The sequence below is a fragment of the Hylobates moloch genome, unplaced genomic scaffold, assembly GCF_009828535.3.
Source record: "Hylobates moloch isolate HMO894 unplaced genomic scaffold, HMol_V3 SCAFFOLD_1, whole genome shotgun sequence".
NCBI classification, from domain to species: Eukaryota; Metazoa; Chordata; class Mammalia; order Primates; family Hylobatidae; genus Hylobates; species Hylobates moloch.
This window is the reverse complement of record NW_026652276.1, coordinates 164,203,312-164,226,951: the sequence shown is the minus strand read 5'-3', so window position 1 is coordinate 164,226,951 and position 23,640 is coordinate 164,203,312. Positions and strand designations below refer to the sequence as shown.

Genomic DNA, 23,640 nt, shown 5'->3' with positions numbered 1-23,640 from the left:
GATCCTTTCCATCAGTGATGACATACTCTCTGCTACTACTTCCATTGCTTAATGAACCTTAGATGGTTAAAGAAAAAGGTGGAGACAGAAGGATTACCTGTTTCAGGCTGTCTCAGTTGGGGGAAACCTTGGCTAGAGGGGTGTGTGAATCAACTCCACTGGGTTGAGAATCAGATGAAGAAAAGGGGCAACTTTAATTCAGGATGAAGCAGCAAAAGAGAGCTCCACTGAACCCTTGGTTATCTTTTTTGTGGTATATTCCAGGAAAATCATGAATCCTGAGTAGGCTTTGTCCTGGCCCCAGAATACCTTTCCCTGTTAACTGGAGAATAGAGTACTTCAAGGATGCAAACAATGTGAGCCTTTCAAAAATTCACGGAAGATGCTTATAAAAATAATTTATTATTTTAAGAAATAAAACATACAACAGAGCACTATAAATAACTTTCAGATTATGGGCTGTTTTGATTAGCCAAGCCCTAGATGCCTCTAGCCTACTCCCATTAGCATGGATAACTGAAAATCTGCTGTATTTCCATTTTAATGCAGTCTTGCTAATTCATGTCAGGCACTAAGATGAGAAACCAAACCTCTGAATATTATTTTACCTAACAGGTATTGAGCGTGTGGCACTAACCTCTATACAGTCCAAAGAAGCCTTCATAGCGTAGCACTTTCTTAAAACAGTCAAAGCTGTTTTTATACATGAGTTCTCCCACAAAAGAGCCAGTTGATCGTTGGTTCTGCATTCGAGTTTTTACAAGATCGATAGGATACACAGCAGTGGCTCCAACAGCTAAAATTAAACAACATCATTATCTCAGAAGAAAGTAAGATAGGTCAGAAGAAAGGAGAAGGTAGTTAAAGTCAAGGAAAAGACTGAGAAAAGAAATGTGTTTTGAATTTTAAATACAGATTTTAAAACAGTACTACCTTTCTTATATCTTTAATAAACAATTGAGGGTTTTCATTCAAGTATTCCCTAATAAAAGGATGTCACAGATATTTTAAATTAAGGCACATTGCTACAGCCCAACCTCATTAGTAACCTCTCTTTGGAAGGCCTGATCTGCAGATAAGAGGAAAATGCCACTTGTAAGTCCCTGATCACATGCAGGTATGGGAAAAAGAGTTCCCTTTGCTCTTGCCCTACTTCATAGGTAGAGACTAATAACTGGCATTGGGAAAGATGAGAGAAGACTTTGTCCTTTAACATTTCAAGATGGAAAATCAGAGAAAGATAATAGGAATAATAAAAGTGAAAATTTTGCTCTCATCCATGACTAACCTCCAGCAACAGAACCCAGACCAAACCTGTAGGCCGACTCTGCAACTTGTAGAAGAACTGGTCGAGCTGAATCGCCTGAGGCCTTCTGCTTTGCATGCACAGGAATCAGAGAGCAGGAAAACAGGTGATAGAAAACAAGATAAAACAAAAATGAGCATACATTAATTTTAAACATTATTCACTGGGTTCTAAATCCATGATACAACTAAAATGTCAAGGAAAAAAGTAGGAATGGATTTCATAAGTTCTTATTAATAAAAAGTTTAGTGCTATTAATGTTTAAAATCAAATTTCAATATAATCAAAACCATCCTTTGACAAAAATGATGTTATAAGCCTATTTTCAAATTCTCATTAAAAAAAACGCACACTTAAAAACATCACTGAGGCCAGGCACGGTGGCTCACGCCTGTAATCCCAGCACTTTGGGAGGCCGAGGCGGGCGGATCACCTGAGCGCAGGAGTTCGAGACCAGCCTGGGTAACATGGTGAAAGCCCATCTCTATAAAATAACACAAAAATTAGCCCAGCATGGTGGCATGTGCCTGTAGTCTCAGCTACTCAGGCTGAGGAGGGAGAATCACTTGAGCCCAGGGGGCAGAGGTTGCAGTGAGCTGAGATCACGCCACTGCATTCCAGCCTGGGCAACAGAGCAATACTCTATCTCAAAAATAAAAATAGGCTGGGTGTGGTGGCTCATGCCTGTAATCCCAGCACTTTGGGAGGCTGAGGTGGGTGGATCACGAGGTCATGAGATGGAGACCATCCTGGCTAACATGGTGAAACCCCGTCTCTACTAAAAATAGAAAAAAAAAAAAAAAAATTAGCTGGGTGTGGTAGCAGGCACCTGTAGTCCCAGCTACTTGGAAAGCTGAGGCAGGAGAATGGCATGAACGCACGAGGTGAAGCTTGCAGTGAGCCGAGATTGTGCCACTGCACTCCAGCCTGGGCAACAGAGACTCTGTCTCAAAAAAAATAAAATAAAATAAAGTAAATAAAACAAATAAAAACATCAATGAGACATCATTTTTCATCAAATTGGCAGGTTTTTGGTTTGTATGTATTTTTGTTTTTGTTTTAAGTGGCAATACCCAGCCTGGCAAAAGTTGATAACAAGCCTTCTCAAATTTGCCATTAAAGCAAGTATAAATAGAGAGATGTTTAGTAATATACACCCAAACCCTTAAAATGTACATAACCTCTGAAGTTAGAATAGGCTGGGCGCAGTGGCTCACACCTGTAATCCCAGCACTTTGGGAGGCCGAGGAGGGTGGATCACTTGAGGTCAGGAGTTCGAGACCAGCCTGATCACCATGGAGAAACCCTGTCCCTACTAAAAATAAAAAATTAGCCAGATGTGGTGGCACATGCCTGTAATCTCAGCTACTTGGGAGGCTGAGGCAGGAGAATCGCTTGAACCTGGGAGGCGGAGGTTGCAGTGAGCCAAGATCGCGCCACTGCACTCCAGCCTGGGCAAGAGGAGTGAGACTCCGTCTCAAAAAGAAAAAAGTTAGGATAGAAGATAATCATGCATGCAACAAGCTACAAGATTGTAGCACTTAAAAAACATTTGTAGTACTTATTGGAAATTTCGATTATTTCCCAAATTTTTGCTCTTTAAACAAAAAGAGCAAAAATTTGGGAAATATTCTAAATGTCCAATAATGGAGGACTATAGCCTTTAAAAATAATAACTTTAAAACAAAAGCCTATCATTCAAAATGATACTGTAAAAGAATATCTGATATTAAATGTTCACAAGGAATTATAAAAGAAAACACAGGCTAAAAAGAGCATGGTAGGTAGATAGGTATTTGTCATATGATTCTTTTTACCTATTTAAATGTTTGACATATTTCCTGGTAATTTTTTTAAAAACAATTTTTAAGACTATATACAAAATGATGTCACTTTTTATTAAAAATGCTTGTAAGATGTTTACATATATATGCATATAAAATTAATACTAACATTTTGCCTCCCTACCACCCAGAGATACTCAAAACATTTACAGTAGCTAAAACTAGGTGGCTGTATTACAGTTGATTGTTACTTTTTCTCTTTTTTTGCCCATCTTTTCTAAATTCATACTTCAGGTCAGTCAGTCATTGTTTTCTGGTTCTTTTGACCTATTATCCTTATAGTGTTTTTGATACCAGAACATTTCAGAGTGTTGCACTTCTCTGTCTGCATAAATAAAACAGTAATTTTATGTCACAGAGAGTTGTCAAATGAGGGTGACATATAGTCAGTGCTTAATAAATACCTGTTGAATGAATACATACATTCAATAAAATTTGTTTTTCAGAATCCATGATAATTAAAATCAGTGAACAATGAAAATAATCAGCAACCCCAGCTATCAACCCACTGAATTTTAGTTGCTGTCAATGTAGCACAATTCTAATACAATGAGATCATTTGGAATCTCCTTCAAAGTCACTTAACTGAAAATAGCTTTACATAGAAATATGCCTCTTTAAGATACAAAACATTTCTTCTGCAAATTCTATGAGTTGTTTCCAACTGTAGGCCTATATAGATGGAAATCAACAGTACTTTCATTTTGACAGATGCATCCAAAAGAGAAGCAATATTTTATTTACAGGGATATAAATATGCAATACTTAGAAACGTTCTGGCATCAAAATAATGAGTGAAAATACTCTGAAAATTATAGGCGGGGGAGGAGGGATCTACCACCATTAATTCCTCTCCTAAAAAACAAATGAAATCCCAGACTTTTATTTAACTTTTCCAAAGCCAGCACTGTAGCATGTTCTTGAAATGAGACAAAACTCTGCTCCTTCACTCCTCTGTACAGGATAAATGCTACAAGTGCTGCACAGTGCTGGACAGGCAGCGCTGTGCCCACACAGGTGGATGACCTCCCTTGCTTGAATTTGTCGGGCCCTAGGGTTCATGCAGTAAAAAGCCTATTCCAGGTAAGGCCATTGTGAATTGCTCTAAACCTCTAAGCGGCAGCCAATCATTTCCTGCTATAAATCTCATCAATCTGGTCTAACCCTTTATGGCCAGTATTAACAAGCACCCATCATAAACTCTCAGAAGCTGCAAAGAGCATAAAGGAAAAATTGTGGGAAGCCGCTGCCAGCTGAAGAGTAGGAGGGATCTAAAAAAAACTTCTCTGCTTCTCTTAATCCCCAAATTTCTACAATAGCTGGTGGCATACAGACGAAGAGATAATCATCTCCTAAGCAGTGTTAAAAATCAAAGGGAAGGGAGAGCAGTGTTGCTTCCACCTCTACACGTGATTATAGTTCTTTCTCCTACACTCAGAGAAATCGGCTTCCTCTTTTAAGCAAGGCCAGCTGGTTTTCCAGAGGTGCTCGTTAGAATTTACTGAGCACACACCCACTACTTTGACTTGCACGCTGCACACAAAACTCACCGCTACATTTGGGTGGGAAAGAGCTAAAGGAAGGGGGCCCTGGCTCAAGGTCTGACAGTCCTAAAAGTGTAGCCCGCAGCAACCCATTATGGTCACACTGGCGTCTCTGTATAAACCCAGAGCTCTATGCCAGAAACTATGAAGTCTCACAGGATTCAGAGATGGCTCTGCCTAAAAGGAGAAATTTTTCTAAAAACGACACTCGCCTGTGAGTGGATTTATTTTACAAATACCATTTATTTTACTAACACATGCTATGAAGGCTTTTCTTCTCTAATCCTGATCTACAGAAAGCTGGGTAAGAGTTAAAGGAGGAGGTTCCATGTCTTAAGTTTCTGACTCCCACGACTTCAAGAGTTTGGTTTCTGTTAACCATAAAATAAAATTTAGCATTCCTAAAATTGTTTCCACATAACTTATGAATCCTTTCACAGAGAAAATAGGTCTGAAAGCCTTTAAACTGTAACTCCAGACTAAACAAAATTATCTCATTTTGATATTCAGAAAAACGGAAGGCATGGCAGTTAGACGATGCGCTGATGAAGGGCTGCTCCACAGAGCAAAGACGGCTTTCATTTAGCAACATGCAGCTGCCGACAGGCACGGTGACACCAACACGGGATTCCTTCGCTACATCTCTCAACATGAGACTTCAAGAAGGAAGGAGGAAAGACCTCCTTCATGTTTTCAGAGCGTTAGGCTTCTGGTGCAGTTAGGAAATCACTCCACCTTAGCAAGAAATGAGCAAATGCCAAATATCTGTTTATCACACCATTTCTAAGCAGTTTCTCTTTACAGCCTTTAACATTTATTGAGATTTTTGGTGCAAAACAGAAAAATGGTTAAGTCAGATACCAATGCCACAAAGACAACTGCAAGTGGAACAGGGTTGGGGTATACTGCTAGGGAAACACCAGAATGCAAGTTTGCTCCTCTTTGCTCACCTGCCTCTGGGCCTCAGCCAAGTTAAAGGGCAGAGTTCCCTCTTCCAGAGGAGCAATCCGTTCAATGTCTGCTAAGGTCATACGTCTGTAGGGGAAAAACAAACACAAGCAACAAATATACCAATTTATTACAATTTACATTATAAAATTTAAAAACACTCCTTTTTTCATTTCTCATATTTCAGTATAGCCTTCAGTTTGGCTTCTTTTTCTCCTGATTGCTGCCCTCCTCTTACCCCCAACTCCTAACCTCCTTTTATTAAGCTAATTCAAAAAAAAAAAAAAAAAGCCAACTTACCCCCTTGGCTCATATAAATCTGCTAACTGAAACAAGATGTCAACTTCCATGGGTGTAACCTGACCAAATTTCTGAGCTGCCAGAACAAACTCCTCTGTATGGAAGAAAAGTTAAAAGGGAAAGATTCAAGAAGAAATAGCCACTAAATTCAGCATTAACTCAAGGCACTGGAATGAGTGAATATCACAACACTTTATTATTATCATCAGCTGTAGAATTCAAGTCAATCCAAATAAGGTAAGAATTTTTGCAGTTCTTGCATTCATTTGGAAAGCGTGTGCAGAATATGTTCTTGAACATACAGTTTAAAAGCTTGATGTCATCTGATGTTATTCAAATTGCCAATCAGAGAAAATAAGGTATCATATATGAAACTTCATATGCATAGGTCCTAGGAGGGGAAGTTATATTAATCTAATTAACTGGTTAAATTAGGATTATTAATTATATTAATTTAGGTGGTTATATTAATTAAGCTGTGGAATTCCTAAGGGAATTCTGATATTTTTTTTTGAGACAGAGTCTTGCTCTGTTGCCCAGGCTGGAGGGCAGTGGTGCGATCTCAGTTCACTATAACCTCCGACTCTTGGGTTCAAGTGATTCCCCTGCCTCAGCCTCCCAAGGAGCTGGAACTACAGGTGTGTGCCACCACACCCTGCTAATTTTTATATATATATATTTTTAGTAGGGACAGGGTTTCACCGTGTTAAGCCAGGATTGGAGATCTGCCTGTCTCGGCCTCCCAAAGTGCTGGGATTACAGGCGGGAGCCACCGCACCGGCTCTGATTTCTTTTCTTAATCCCATTACAATGCTGATAATATCCTTTTCCAAGCCTACAGATCAACTTACACTGTCACCAATACAACTTTATGGAATTCCTCATATACATCTGAAGGCTTCCTTAGAGGTTGCCAATTTAGCTCAAGTTGCAGCAAGATTTGAAAATATTTAAGAAACTTTACATGTTTTCCTTATTCAAAGGCTGTCTTCAGTTTATTTATTTATTTATTTTTGGGATGGCATTTCGCTCTTGTTGCCCACGCTAGAGTGCAGTGGCGTGATCTCGGCTCACTGCAACCTTCGCCTCCCAGGTTCAAGCGATTCTTCTGCCTCAGCCTCCTGAGTAGCTGGGATTACAGGTGCCCACCACCACACTGGCTAATGTTTGTATTTTTAGTAGAGACGGGGTTTCACTCTGTTGGCCAGGCTGGTCTTGAACTCCTGATCTCAGGTGATCCACCCACCTCGGCCTCCCAAAGTGCTGGGATGTCAGGCATGAGTCACCAAGCCAGGCCCAGTTTGTTTAAAACTTGGTGAAGATTGTTTTGTTTGTCTGATCAAAGGATGAAAAACACACATGTTATCATATGGTTAATATGTGTCAATGGGACAGAAAAATAATAAAGTACTAGTTGCCTTCTTCACCCTAATAATAATACACCACAATACTTGCAGGCAAGAATTCAGATATATTCTCACTCACCCTTAGTCACTTCAACATCTTTCCTGGTGCCAGCCAGAGTGCTGTAGATCTTTCTAATGAGTTCCATGTTGTTAAGGAGCGAATTAAATCCATTAAAATAGGAGAAACTAACTTGATGGGATGTGGTACCTCCAGCAGCCTCAAATAAATTGAAAACAAGAGAGAAGAAAAATATACAAAAGATTTATAGATGATTCAGAAGTACATACATCTAATACTAGTTTGAAAGTAATCAAAAATGCATGTACAAGAAGAAATTAACTATAAGTATTTTTCTTTTGCATTAAAAAAAACTATAAATGATTTTTAGAAGCAACTGCAACTAATCATGACCAGAACTTGTACTCTCTGTACACAACTCCTAGAAAACTAAATAAATACATGTGTAGGATTATAACAGGACTAGTAGTAATTTAGAGTTCAAATTTCAATTGGAAATGTTTTATAAGTTGGTTTATTTCATCTAATGAGCAAATCTTAAAGGCTTAAACATGCAAAACTATAAGTACATATGCACACGTGTGTGCTTACACATGAAAAACTGTATTATATCAATGCAAACATACTATGAAAAGTGGTCAATGTAACATTAATATCAAGACTTGTCAAGTTACTTATAACCAGTAATAAATAATCATTTAGGTACAGACTTTACATTGGTGGGATTTCTAGCAAACAAGCATATTATGGTAAAATTATGAGATGCCATATACTTTCATGGGGGGTTAAGACTAGTAAAAATTCTGATATTCAGAATTTTTAAGAAACCATATTTCTTCACAGGGGACAAGGGAAACACACAGAATGTCCATTATGAATGAGACTTCAGTTTGGAGTTTCAAATTCTATCCTTCCCTAACAAGGCAAAATATTTTTATTAGGAAAGCACTTCTTTACAAGGTAACAACCACATAAATCTTCACTTAGTAATCATTTAAAATAGCTGACATGAAAGTTTAGTATGGAGTAGAGAAGGGGGCGCCCAAGAAAAGGAGTTAGATTAACACAGTGCCAGAATGGGAAAGGCCTTGTCGGAATGCCATGTCTCTAGAACTAAGCACTCAGGGGAAGAAAGGAAACTGAAAGACTACTCTGAGTTCCTGCCTATGGTAAGCATTGTGGGAAACTCAGATGATGGTGAAAACAGTATTCTCTCTGGGATTAACAAAAGAAGAGTTACCACTGGGTATTGGTCCTAAAACTGAGTTATTACCAAAATCACCCAGAAGCTTTACAAAATTAGATTCTAAGACCTCATCGCCTATAGATGGTGTATGATAGGCCTAGAAGAGATCTCAGAATCTGTAGTTTTAATAGTTTTTAGTGGTGATTCTGGTGCTCCACGAGCAGGGCTTAAGAACCACCACCACAGAATGTTGCAGGACATCCCCAGGGCCCATGAGGGAAGGACAGCAGCTGACACCAGGAGGAGGGAGGCTCCATGAAACACAACTGCAGGGCTCTGCTGTCACATGTACCTCTGTGGCCTCGACACATACATGGTGAAAGAGAATCTAAGGTTTGGAGTTTCTGTTGTGCTAACTACTCTAACAAATGATATACATGTGCACTATTTTTTTTTTTTTTTGCCTTAGAGCATCTAAGATGATTAGCAAAAATCAGCACTTGATATAGTTCAAAATCTAAAGCAAAATTAACATGAGATCACAAATCTGTTTTTCCTTTTATCTTTAAAAAGTTAATATATTTCTTGAAGATATTCCATATTACCCAGACAACAAATTAACCTACCCACTAAAACTAGCCAAAACACACTCTTTGTTTGAATTTAGTAATGTATGTGATCACATTAAAATGTTAGTGTTTGCAACAGAAAAAAAATACTACATAACTTATAAAAATTGTTTCTATAATTCCTTATTTACTGAGCTAAACCACTTCATTAGGGCAAGTTACAACTTACAGCTACTAGACATTCTTCTACAAAAGGAGTCAAGACATGGGGGCGGATGGTGACCATGATGTCTCGGAAGTCGATGGCTGTGACTCTCCCAGTCCTAGCATTGTCCCGTTGCACAAAGGCTTGCTTTGCATGCTCCAATTGTATTTCCTACAAATAAAGAAGGTAAAATACTTAATTTATGCTTCTCATTTAATAATTACTACAAATGACAGTTCATTTTAAAATCAGACTGAAGAAAGAGAGTTTACATCTTTATCTAACAAGCCCTCATCTGCCTAATAGCACCACCAGGCTACTGTCTCCTTCCAAGACAGAACTTTGCTCAGACCAATGAACATGTCTTGAGAAAGTGTACTCCACCTTACTCTGCTACCCAAAGAAACACAATTACTTCTGTGCTCTCTACAGTCCATGAACACAGAGAAAATGAAAACCGGAATGAAGTTTGGTAGGTTCAAAGAGCTGGCCAAACCCAGCTTAGGTGATGCAGATGATCTAAGGAAAAACACTGCCAGGGACTTTAACTTCTCTCCAAAGAAAACAGAAAAATTCTTAACTGCAAACTGGTACACAAACACATGATGTAACAATAGATAGAAAAGAGTGGTGGTTCTTCTCTGCTATTTCTCCAACACAGGGTTTCTCAGCCTTGCCATTATTGGCATTATGGACAGGGTAAGTCTTTCTTATGGGAGGGCTGTCGTGTGTACCCCTATTCTCTTCCCACCAGATACAAGTAGCCCCTTCCCTCTAAGGTCATAACAATCAAAAATGTCTCTGCATAGAGCCATATGTCTTGATTAAGGACTACTGCTCCAAGTAGTTGGATGGTATGTGGATCAGGGGAGGTAAATCTGTCATGGTATCATTGCATATGTTTAATTAAAATGATCTAAAGACAGAAAGTCCAATCACAGAGCTCTGTTGCTATTCCTAGGGGATAAGTGTGTACACAAAAGAAAACAGACTCCCATCAAAACTCACTATGCACCATATGGGAGGAGCATTTCTCCTGCAGAGAGCATTATCTTCCTCGCAACACTCTGCCCATTTCCCAAATGAGCCCTTGCAGTGACAGCTAACTTCTATGCAATTAAAAAGTAACATCAGCCAGACACAGTAGCTCATGCCTGTAATCCCAACACGGGGAGGCTGAGGTGGATGGATCCTTGAGCCTAGGAGCTCCAGGCCAGCCTGGGCCACATGGCAAAACCCCATCTCTACAAAAAAAAAAAAAAAAAAAAAAAAAATTAGCCAGGCATGGAGGTGCGTGCCTGTAGTCCCAGCTACTTGGGAGACTGGGGTGAGAGGATCACCTGAGCCTGGGGAGGAGGAGGTTGCAGTGAGCTGAGATCATGCTGCCACACTCCAGCCTGAGTGACAGAGTGAAACCTTGTCTCAAAAAAAAAAAATAAATAAGAAAAAAAGGAACAACAATAGGGCTCTCAAAAACTTCAAATTATTTGAATATAATAGAGTATTTTTAGATGATATTAAGGAATTAATTTTTAACTTTAGTGAGATAATGACATCATATTTATTCAAGTTACGTAAAAAATAATTGTCCTTATGAATTTGTGCAAACTAAAGTGTAAGGGAAATGACATGAGTCTGATACTGCTTTAAAGTACTCGATCTTCCTTTCCTTCCCCAGAAAGGCAGGGAGATGAAAGAAGAAATACAGCATTTGCAATAATGGAAGCCAAATAGCAGTTGCATAATGGGTCATTATAGTCTTCTACTTTTGCAGTTTGAAAATGCCTACATTTAAAAAATTTTAAGATAAGACATTTAATAGTAAGAATCAGAGTTCTTATCCTATTTAAAAGAATGTCCTCATTTGTAGCCATCTGCCAGTTTCGAACCAGCCTGTCTCAGCTGAAGCCCTCTTCTGGGATCCCAATCTTTCTGGAGCCTCCACCACTGGCTCCTTAAATGGGAAGCATCTGTTGGCCCTCTGGCCTCACACTTTCTCACTCTACTCTCCTAGACAGAGTGCTCTCTCTCTTAAGCCCTCAAGGATTTCTTAAAAGCTAAGGCTTAACTCCCATATTCAAGTCTCATTCCTTTCTGCTGGACCAGAATTTCCGTTTAGAGAATATATCCACGTGGGTATCGTGTAAAGGCTGTAGAACGACACATCGCTAACCCCGTATTGTTGATCCCCCAACCCAGTGCTCACACCTGGTCTCTCTTCTATGTTCACAGCTTAATTATTAGGCATGCAGTTTTATTGGCCACCTAGCCCAGAAAGCTGTCATTCTGAATTGCTCAAGCTTCCTTTCTCCCAGAGTAAACCAGTTACCAAATTCTGTCCCTTAGGCCTTTGGAAGTTTGCCCAAATGCACCTTTTCCTTTTTGTTCCTGATGCTACTGGTTCAGGCTTTCCTCAGACCTCATCTGAATTATCACTGAGAGTCAGTGGTTCTGACTGTCAGTCTGGAGCTTGGGCTTGCAGTCTGGACCTCTGTGGTCTACCATGCACACATCAAAAGTTGCTTTTCAGAATTAAAGACGTGACTCCCTCTCCATCCATGGAAATCTCCAATGACCCTTCATCATACAGACCCACCTCTGAAGCAAGGCATACAAGCCCCCAGAGGAACTACTCTTAGCCTCATCTCCTGTCACCCATGCCCACCCCTGCCAGACCTGCTACATACCTGGGCTTTTGCCCACTTTACTCCTTCCACCTAGTGTAGACTGCTGCCCCTTTCTCCAGCTCCTGAAATCCTGCCACTTCCTTTAAGCTTAGCTCAAATGGTACCACTTAGGCAAATATAACCAGGCCTTATAACTGGAAATAACTGATGTTCCTTCTGGTGGCCCCCTGTCTGAATATCAATTATAAGACTTGTCTTATTCGATCTTACATCATAATCAGTTATTCACATTCCTGCCTTTACACCTACCTTACTAAGGAAAAGACAGTAAAGCCTGCTGAAGTCCTGTAAGCATCTATTTACATTTATACATGCAGCTCAGCAGAATGCTTTAGATATATAGTAGGTGCTCAATAAATGACAGGATTCTCATCAGTGAAAAGTATTCTGTAAAACCAACTGAATGAATAAATCGTGAGCTACTGAACAAAGGGAGGTTCTCTATATTAGTGCTTCCAATTCAGGAAGAAGAAATCAACCGTTAAACACCCTGTAGTGAAAAATGACCACAGTACGTATTCAATTGAAAGTAAATGAACAGTCTCCTTTGAATTACCAGACCCACTGCTAAAGCTAACATAAGCCAAGATTACTCTCAACAATCGTAGAAGGTATGTTCAGCGATTTACCATTTTCCCTAGTTTATAACTCAACTTAGAGATCCTCAGTTATACCAAAAATGGCACCGCTTTCTCTGGCAACCCCACCTCCTCAGAAAGCAGGAAGCCACAACGCTAAGACCAACCTGTCCAGAATTACAGATTGGGAATGGATGTCAAGGTCGGGGCTGGTGCTCACATAGCAGGACAGGGGACACACCTGTGATGAGGACAGTGTCACAACACATCCTGTGCCCATGCTTCCATGGTTAAACATCTACGAGCAGGGACCCCTCAAGTTGGAGTAAGAAAGTTCTTTTAAGCCTGATGATGAACAACTTGAGAATACGTTTCCAACAGCTCTTAAAGATTGGGGGCATTATAAGTTCCACACAGAACAAGATGCTAGATCTATGTAGTTCTCTAAATAGCAGGACAGAGTGAAAACATGCAGTTAGGTGGCTCTCCAACTTTATGAAGACGTGGGTTGCCTTCTGAAGATCATCTGTTTATGTCGTGACTGTTTCTCCTTCCAGGTGAAGAAATGAAACCATGACCTCAACCAATACGACAACCATGCAATAGCACTTAGCAAGCATGTATTATGCAGCAGGCACTGCTGTAAAGCATTTTACAGGAATTAATTCATGGAATGCTTACTGCAAGCCTATAAGGTAGGTACTATTATAAACTTCACTATAGCAGTTGAGCAAACTAAAGTCTCACTGACAGGAAGCAGTAAAGCTGGAATTCAAGCCTCAGCAGTTCTACTCCTCAGCCCCCTATCTACCCATGCTCCTAATACTTCACTTAACTGCATGGGGAACCTCAGACAAAGCTACTGTCAGGAATTTGATTAAAAGATAAATTTGACACTAAGAAATCTTAACAGCTGTGGAAAGATAAAAACTCAATTTGCATTTAATGCTCTAGATTTTACTGTTGCCTATTTTTGTGGAAAAATAATAAAGTTCCCTAAAGTTTTCCATTAAGGCAAAGGGCTTCTGTACACCCAGAGCATCAGGATTGTTTTACCAATAGTAGCAGAGACCAAGGAGGAGAGAAACCAAATCTAAAAGGCCTTCTGGCCTCACTCCCTTTTTGCTCTCTTTCCCATAGCCCCAAGAGACAAAGGAGGAAAAAATTAAATCAGGAGGCCAGTGGGAGCTAACACACAGGTTACTCCATAAATATGAAAGAAATGTGTGGTCTTTGAAATAAATGACCAGGCTCACTACTCATGGCAGAATGACTTAAAATCGAAGCTCCTGATTTGCACCTCAAAAGCTATTTAATGAAAATCTAAATGTATACTATGGGCTGTCAGGAGACTGACAGCTCCTAGATCTGAACTCAGAAGGGATAAAACAGAGACAGAGAGCTTTTAGTATGCATGAAATATAGCATATACAAAATAATATTTATTTCTAAAATGAAGGGGATCAGAAGTAAATGAGTCATCTGTGCAGAGGAGGGGAGAACAATATGGGCAGTAATCATTACATTCATATATTTAGAAGTTAAAAGACTATCAAGTAAAAAAATTATTAGGCTGCCCCTCTATTTCTTTTGAAAAAATGGAGAGATGCTATAGGGGTCACAGTTTAGCACAGTACACAGAAGTCTTTAACCTATAGAACTATTCAGCAGTAAAATGGGCTACCTTGAAAAGTAGCAGGTTCCCTGACACCAGAAATACGTGTTCAACCACAGGCTGAGGAACACATGTCAAGAATTTTACCTTATCTTTAATAGAGGGAGTTATGGAAGCCATACATTATGATGACAATATGAAATCTGGAACAGGCATGGGTAGAGTGCAAACAGAAGTCACGACACTGCTACCCAGGAGAGCTCAGGTGATTGCATCTTAGAGCCTCAGATTTTCTTCTACAGAATAGGCACAACACCACCTAATGTGCAGGGTTGTAAAAACCAGAGGTCATGCATGACAGGCATTTAATAAAGAGTGGCTTTGATTTTTGCCCAGGTGAAAGGTTTAAAAACCTCTAAAGTCTCTTGCAATATGAAACAGTGGTTCTGCTCAATCATTCTGAACTAGCCACAGGAACAGAAAAATGAACATCAGCCAGGATGGAGGATGACAACAGCTGAATGCTTCAACACTCACTATAGACCAGGGGCTATGCCAAGAACTTCAAAGACAGCATTTCACTTAAGCCTCACAATAATTCTGTGAAGTAATGATTATTATCTTCATTTTACAGAGGCACCTGAAGAGAGGTCAGATAACTAGCCTAAAGTCACACAACTAAGAAGTGGAAGAGTTAAGATCCAAAGCAAGGGATGTCAGCTTTTAAAACTGAGATTATTAACTATTAACTTATGCTGCCTCAGGCAAAATCATAAGTAAGGGGGTCATAACTAGATTTGGACAGGTAATAGGAAAAGAGACTTTAAGAAAATTTTGAGGATGATTTGAATACATAAATGAAGGAAGATATATCTCAAAAATCCACATTTTGAATGATGGGGAAGATACTCTACCACAAAGGAAAATACTTAAGGGGAAAGAGATGAGGTGGTTGACCATGATGAAAAACCTGGAATGAAATGAGTTTCAGTTATAAACAAAAAGTTAAGAGGTACACAAAAGAAAGCTGGAGGTACAGGTAGAAATACAGATCTGGGAAATTCAGATAACAGGATTTTAGAGAAAACATCACAAGGCGAACATTTACTCAGTTATTAAGTGCATGCTATGTCCCAGGGACTTTTGTGTTTTCCCTGCTTCATCTCTTTGAATCCTCTCCACAACCGAGGTGGTCCTACCATCACCTCTCTTCTGAAGATGGAAAAATGAGGTAAGAATGAGCCAAGGGTGACACGGGCAAGGATGAAACTGAATATGCATCCAGGCAGTCAGCTTCTGGAGCCATGATCTTAGCCTACACAGACTGTTCCTTTTAGAGGGGACCTACCAAAAACCAGAAGAAGAAAAAGATGATTGTAGAAATAGGTGAGATCATCCCACAGTGCATACAAAGAGCAGGAAGACAACAAAAATCAAACTGATACCTAAATAAGTGAGTAAAGAAAATAAGACAGAGGGCCTGAAACCTTGTAGCAAATCCAGAAAGCTGAGAAAATGAAGTGTCTCTCTAAAGAGAGCTCTTAACAGTACCAGGCAATGGGTGCTTACTAAATGCTGCTGCCGAAAACAGTTACCAACTGAAGACAAATGGCCCTTCCTATCACCTAAGGCCAGAAGGTCCAAGAGCAGGAGTTCTGCAGCTATCTCTAAGGCAGTTCCACTCAAGTACATGAAAGGAGGTCCAATTTCTCTTTAATATGTGCCAGTGAACTATTTTCTGTTCCCTCTATTCTGGTGCATGATGATTAATGGAACAGGCTTTTATTGCAGCAGTTTCCAACTACTTCAACACACCCATTCAGACTGCTGTAGAAAAAAAAATCAAACTCTTCAAAATTGCTAGTTGTACAGAATAAACATATATAGGGGTTACACTACTTTAGGTCTAACATTCGTGCTTCTAATAGTTCCAGGCCTGTAATTTCCTTAATAATCTCCAATTTTCAGGTAGGTATATTTTGAATATAAAATATTCTCTCCATCTCTATTCAGACATGCAAGTTTGTGCTTTAGCCTGAGAATAATTTATCAGGAACAACAACAACAACAACAAAAAAAAACCCCAAAAAACCCAGCCCCTCAAAACAAGCAGGAGATCCAGGTGATTTATATTATAAAGCCAAAAACGCCAAAAAAACATATATATATATTTTCTGAACCCAAGTTAATTTGCATTTTTGTGTTTTGAAATTTTAACAAAATCTAAAATATTAATAAAAGCAAAGAGTTAATAAGGAAATGATTCAAAATAATTCCTTTTTAGACATGGTGATAGAAGAATTCTGGGCAAAATGCAGCTAATTGTTTATCGAAACAGGAAACAAAAATGTATAAAGACGATTTGCCTAAAAAATACCATATCACATTTAGCCCAAACAATTTCTATATTACATCACATATCAGTACCTGCATACTAGTTTGCATATAAATATCCACTTTATTTTCATAATCTATGCTAATTTGAAGAAAAACATTCTAATTAAAATGAAGATTCACATATTTTTTAACAAAGTGAAAATGAAACATAGCAATAAAATAGGTAGAGAGATAAGTAGTTACCATTCTTAATTTTGTTCTATGTGCACCTCCCCCCACCCCCCATTTGGCCTTGTAGTCAGTTTCAGAGTTCAGGGTGAAATTCCATCCCCAATTCACTGGGTGAGGCCTTTAATTAAAAGGGTCTTTGGAAGCAGTGTCACATGTGGCTCAGCATGCACTGCAACACCTTGGTAGAAACGAAATACAGAGCTTTTCCATCTCAATTTCCTTGCTCTTCTGATTTAATGTTAAACTTCACAGTGGGTAACAGCTGGGGAGATGCTGTATAGAGTGCTCATTTTTACCAGGATGCTACTGTAAAAACCCTGCACAACAGGCTGCTCAACAAAACAGCAAGCTAACACCACAGACACAACAGCACAATGAATCCTGATTTCCTTTGCCCAGAGAGTAGAAAGTGTGTGCTGTGGCTGGAACGTGTCCTGCATCTTACTGTCCAAGTGATCACATCTCTAGTTACTCATCACCGAACTAGCAATGGCTTCCATTTGGACACAAAACAGAAACTCATCTAGTGGAAGAGTTGAAGGCAAACAACACTAATGTGCTCTACTCACTAGTTCATTTGAGAACACCAAATGATGCTGTGTTTATGAAACAATACCAAAGCTACATCACAGACCCCACCAGATACAACTTAGAATCAACATAAAAGGCATTCACATAGTGAAAATGAAAATACAACTGGGTTCTTGGGCCACTAAAAATTTATGGTCGGGCTGGACACGGTGGCTCATGCCTGTAATCTCAGCACTTTGGGAGAGTGGATTGCTTGAGGTCAGGAGTTCAAGACCAGCCTGACCAACATGGTGAAACCCCGTCTCTACTAAAAATACAAAAAATTAGCTGGGCATGGGGGTGGGCAGCCTGTAATCCCAGCTACTCCAGAGGCTGAGGCAGGAGAATCACTTGAACCTGGGAGGTGGAGGTTGCAGTGAGCCAAGAGCACGCCATTGCACTCCGGCGTGGGTGACAAGAGTGAGACTCTGTCTCAAAAAAAAAAAAAAAAAAAAAATTCATGGTCTAGATACTTTCACTAATACAGACAAGACAAGTTGGAGGACAAAAGCGAGGGGCAAATGGCTCAGATTACTGAAACCTAAACCTAAGCAAGGACCTTCTCAATTGTCCACTCATCTGTAAAGAATTATGGCTTCAGCCAGTTCTACTACAAGGGATTATTTTTAATGAACACATGAAATCGCTTATTAATTCTAAAGCTAGAAATTTGGGGTTGCCATGGTTGAAGGTATGTTTTGTTTGGTGGTGGTTGGGCGGGGGTAGTAGCAATTTTGTTTTTAACACCTATAGCCTCTTGTGTTGAAATTGTTGCCTTACACCAGGATGCTACGACAAATAAAGTAGCAAACCGTAACTGATGGTGAGTATAAAGCCAAGACCACAGCTGACCAGCAGCAGTGAATCTCTGGCTTGTAGAGGGACATGTGGCAACTACCAACACCTGGGAGCAGCAGACTTCTAGGGTTCTACTCTCTAGGGCTCAGGATCTAAATAACCAAAATGTTCATGTTACACAGAAAAGAAGTGGGCTGACCTCTACACTGTGCTGACCAAGAAGCCAAAATAATGGTCAATCTGCTTTCTTAAAAAGAACCAAAATTGTTCAGTTGCATTACTAGCATGGGTATGCTTTGGCATCCAACCAAGTTATCACGGGACTCGTGATCTGAGGACAAGGATCCTTACTAATATGAATGAGCAGTCTGGGATGCCAGACACAGCTTTGATCCCCAGATTCTATTCCTAGTTCTATTTACTACAATTCATGTCTTTGGGTTTCATCATCCTCTTCTGACAAAATGAGGACCAGAGTAAAACTATGATAAAATACTCACGCCCTTGTGATTAGAGCTCTCTGTTGGGTCAGGTAACCTCATTCTTAAACTCTATTTGATGAGAAGATATTAGATAGGATTTTTAGCCTCATTCCCTCTCAGGTCAGCTATCCTGTCTCTTGGCTAGCCAATGGAATCCACAACCTCAAAATCAGGCCTCTCCACCAATTCAGAGCATTGCAAATTTCTGGATGATGCTTTTAGAGCAATAGGCGGATGACCCCTGGAAACAGAAGAAATTTCCTGGGTACATAAAGTGCGGAACAAAATTCCTTCAAAAAGCCCAAGTATACATGGGCCGTAGGTAGGGCTCCTACAGTAGATCATCTCAACACCAAAGAATGAAAAGAGGCAGCAGAGCCAATACACCAATATACATGAACAGCTCTTACATATAAAGCACTACTCTGTAGCCCCTCCTTAAAACCTCCTCTTCTTCTTGTGCTCCCTATTTCAATGAAATACCACCATCCTCCCACTAGCCCAAGTCTAAAACCCAGGAGTCAACCTTGAGTTCTGCAAATCCTTGACTGTCCCTGTCCCATTAAATCATGAAGCTTTGTCTGGCCTATCCCTGTAAGTTCTCTTGACTCCATTTACTCTGGCCCATCACTGTTACCATCCAACTGAGACCACAGTTGTTTGACTCTTGGCTTAAAAAGTAACCAACTGGTCTCCCTGTCCTTGGTCATGTCCCTCTCCATTAGATTTACCACACAATAGTAGAGTGATCCTTCTGAAGCACAAATCTTATGAGGTTTGCCTCGACAGACTTCCCATTAGTCTTAGGATAAAGAGCCGTTTACCTTTACACATTCAGGGTTGCCTAGTCCCGACCAAAGTTTGCCAAAATATGGTTCCTGAACCATCCAGAGCATCGCAATTCAGGATGCTTACTGGAAAGGCAGCTTCTTAGGCCCTATTCAGAACTACTAAATTTGAGTCTTGGGAGGGGAGGTGGATGGAGAGGCCTGGGACTCTGCATTTTTAAATAAGCACCTTGGGGAAAAAAAACTGCCGGAGACTTAGAAAAATTAATTTCAACTTCAAATCCACCTGTCTAATCTTGAACAAATCCAGAAAACTTCTTTAGGCTTCTGTTCACTCAGCTTACACAGGGAAACACCACCAACTGCCTTACTTAGCTTAACACCTAAGGTGACTGTAAGGACAAATATTAATACAAGAACTTTCTTAGCTAGAAAATGCTATATGAGAGGTAGCTAATAACAATCTTGTTCTAGTGAACAGAAATATTAAATTTTGTAGTAATCCTAGACTTCTATCCTGAGATTGGAACCAGTGGAAACTCCTATGTGTAGACTGTTTTCAAATTAAAATAATTACATGTAAAATAGATAGCCAAGATTATAAAACAGTATCAAACAAAAAAAATCTGGAAATGACAGTACAATGCACCCCTAAGAACTTGTTGATGATCGCATCTGGCAATTAATGGGTAGGGGTCAGGAATGCTAGATATTTAGCAATGCATGACTGGGTACTGCCATTCAGATGCATGGTAACTTCTAGGAACAGAAAATAGCTATCTATAGCCTTAGACCTGGAGAAAGTGCAATAGAGTGGGAACAGCATCGTATTCTTGAATTTGTCACACACCTGTCATCTGACTGCAGATGCTAAGCTCTAGAACAGCTGCTCTTTACCACACTTTTGGGATACTTCTTTGGAAACATAATGAAAGCTATGGGCCATTTCCCTGGAAAATTACTGGTAAATGCAAAATTTTACCATAGAGTACGTTTATTATTTTGCATATGTGATAATGATAATCACCTTTTAGGGTACTGGGAGGATGCTATTATCAGAAACAATATTTAAAAGCACTTTGTAAATTATAAACATTATACAGATATTAGTTATTGTAACTTTTTTGAAAGTGACTCAGTACTGACTACACAATAATTTGGCAGTAAAGTTTTAGAAACCTTTCATTCTGTGCCCCCAAGTGCCTATGACATTCACCCAATAAAAAAATTGGCAAAGCAGTCTGGGCACGGTGGCTCATGCCTGTTATCCCAGCACTTTGAGAGGCCAAGGCGGGTGGATCACTTGAGCCCTGGCATTCAAAGTCGTAGTGAGCACTAATACACCACTGCACTCTAGCCTGGGTAACAGAGTGAGATCCTGTCTCAAAAAAAAAAAAAAGAAAAGAAAAGAAAAAGGATAAAAAAAGTTGGCAAAATATCTGAATACCTGCCATTAGGGTTTATGCCACAAACCTTTAAGGGTTTCTGCTACAAAACAACAAACTCATAGGGCAAACATTTTATACTTACTTGTAGTTGCTCCTTTTGCACTGTCAGGTGGATATACCCAGATACAACTCCTAGATTTTCACATTATGAGTGTCTCAAGAGTTATAGTCTCTGCACCTTTCAAACCTTTGCACAAATCCTCTTGACAAACCCAACATGTTCAGCAAATATTTGCTGAATTGGATGGTTTGCCCGATATGAGTAATCATCACAACACACAAAAAATACCGAGTTTTAGGTTAATACTATGTATTTATTTATTTATTTGAGACGGAGTCTTGCTCTGTCACTCAGGCTGGAATGCAGTGGCCTGATCTCGGCTCACTGCAACCTCTGCCTCCTGGGTTCAGCGATTCTCCCACCTCAGCCTCCCAAGTAGCTGGGATTACAGGCGCACGCCACTATGCCCAGCTAATTTTTTTGTATTTTTGGTAGAGATGGGGTTTCACCATGTTGGCCAGGATGGTCTCGAACTCCTGACCTCGTGATCCACCCGCCTCGGCCTCCCAAAGTGCTGGGATTACAGGCGTGAGCCTCCGCGCAAAGCCCGTTACTACTATTTATCAACTGCAGTTCCATCAGGTTAGAATAGAAAAATTTCTCCAAAATATTTTCTAAAATACAAAGAATATTAAAATCTATTTTAAAACTAGTGGCTATAAAATTAGAGCTTTGCTCTAGGAGCTGGGAGTAGACATATGTGGAGAGGTTTATAGAATATTTTAAAATACACATACTTACCCACATATAAAACTGTATTCACATTCACACATACCATCATTCATGAAGTTACATGGAGATGAAGTTAACTGGGCATTAAAAAATAGCAGCAACAGATGTAACAGTATAAATAATGGGGTAAGAGAAATGTGACCCCACTCCCTGCTGAAATCCTTCCATTCCAATGAGGAAGAAGACTACAGGAAGGAGGCTTTGTATCCCTGCCACTTGCTTCAATGTTACTAGATGCAAAGTTCAAATCAGTCAAGTTTAGCTCAAATAATATCAAATTGATTTACCACTTGCAAAGTACAAATCAGTCAAGTTTAGCTCAAACAATATCAAACTGATTCACCACTTTATGACTTTTACAACCAAAGCACAGAAAAGGACATAGCAACTCACCATGTAAGCAATGCCCAGGACTGCCAGCACCTTAGTGGGTGGGGACCTGTCCAGACTCTACACAGATAAACACATGACCCAAGTAAGATCCTCACAGCCACATGGTGGTTTCTAAGAAGCTCACACTTGCTTACATATAGTAAAACATTTATTAAATGACAAAAAAAAAAAAAAAAGGAGCTGCAGAGAACTGCACTGCCCCACCAATCACACACATGTATACACATACATAAGCACAGGTAATGTGCTGGCTGGAACCAACCTGAGCTACCTTCTAGGGACCCTCAGTGGAATAGAGGAGTGCTGTCTCTACATGCCATACAAGTTCCCTGAAATCACAAGCACTTTTTGGCTGTCCCTACAGCTGCTCCCCTTCCTCATCATGTGACAGGTAGCAGCATGCATGGTGGCAGCTCGTTCATATTTCAAGCAACCAAGCATCTGCCTTCACAGCTTTGGCATCAGCCAGGGAGCTGGTGCCTATTTCTGAGTCCTGCCCTAGAGCAGAAAGGCGGATGCCTGCCTGACAAAGTAAGAGCCCGAAACACAGCAGATTAAATTCACTAATATCTTTAAGAAGTTACCTGCATACAGAAAGAGCCCAAAGGAAGCAAACAAAGTATCTGAAGTAGAGGTCTGAAGCTCTACCTGCATTCAGAAAAGAGTTCAAATGAAGGAAACAAAACATATGAAATGGAAGGAAGGAAGGAACCCAATGGTAGACATTAAAACTGGCATTCAGGTAAAGCCTATCATGGTCCATCCATTAATTCCTGTTAAGTCCGGATCTGGAGTAGGACACAAAAGCAAGGCCCTGACTGAGATCATTAACCACTATAACCATTGTAATCTAGTAAAAGTTCAGTACTTCTATTCTGGCTACAGAGACAAAATCATCCCACGCAGGACACTGTGGGATGTTTCCATTTACTGTTATAGAATGAAGTCAAGTTTAAGTGAACACCTTACAAATTGTTTGGAAACATAACCATAATCCCCGAGTTATTTAATCCTGGACTCTGGCTTTCCCATATCTGGAGGAAGGCCTAGAGGCTGCTGCAAGCAGTTGAAAATCTACTCAATTCAGTATAATTGACACTTGCTTAGAGGAGGAAAGACGATCATCCTCACTACTGCTAACATCCCATTAAGACTAAAAGTTAATTAGGCTGTGTTCCATAAAGTCAATTTGAGGCATTTGTCTCAATAACATTATTGTAATTATTCCTCATCAAAATGAATACCACCTCCTACAGCACAACAACGTCCTGTGGAAACAGCAGCAAAAATCCGGCAACTCACATTACATTCTCCATCTGAGTTATGTAAGTAGGTTTATGTTTACAGAGAACTGAAAACAGGGATTCACAGACATTAACGCTTTGTTTTTAAAAAATACAAAGGCAGGTTTAGGGCATCTTGTTTTATGTTTCCAAAGGCCTGGAAAATACAAGCAAACTAGACAGCAGACAAATTATATGAATCATAGTAATACCATTAAAAGTGAAAAAGAGAAGCACCTATTGAAGTTAACCTATCACAAATGCCAGTTGCTAAGAATGGACACCACAAAATCTTTACCAAGTGAGCACC

The 23,640-nt window shown here is 39.8% G+C and overlaps 1 protein-coding gene across 3 annotated transcripts in view; it reads right to left on the bottom strand.

The window, feature by feature from the left end:
- Positions 1 to 23,640, bottom strand: part of SLC25A13 (solute carrier family 25 member 13) — a 200,423-nt gene that overhangs the window by 64,751 nt on the left and 112,032 nt on the right. For 2 of the 3 annotated variants that reach the window (XM_032760934.2, XM_058424494.1), the window contains 6 exons: positions 9,352 to 9,498; positions 7,428 to 7,566; positions 5,943 to 6,036; positions 5,645 to 5,729; positions 1,289 to 1,376; positions 638 to 796 (listed from right to left, as the gene is read on the bottom strand). In XM_032760934.2, the coding sequence (XP_032616825.1) occupies positions 638 to 796; positions 1,289 to 1,376; positions 5,645 to 5,729; positions 5,943 to 6,036; positions 7,428 to 7,566; positions 9,352 to 9,498 (712 nt within the window). The remainder of the gene's footprint in view (positions 1 to 637; positions 797 to 1,288; positions 1,377 to 5,644; positions 5,730 to 5,942; positions 6,037 to 7,427; positions 7,567 to 9,351; positions 9,499 to 23,640) is intronic. The other variant, XM_032760937.2, reaches the window with a different exon arrangement.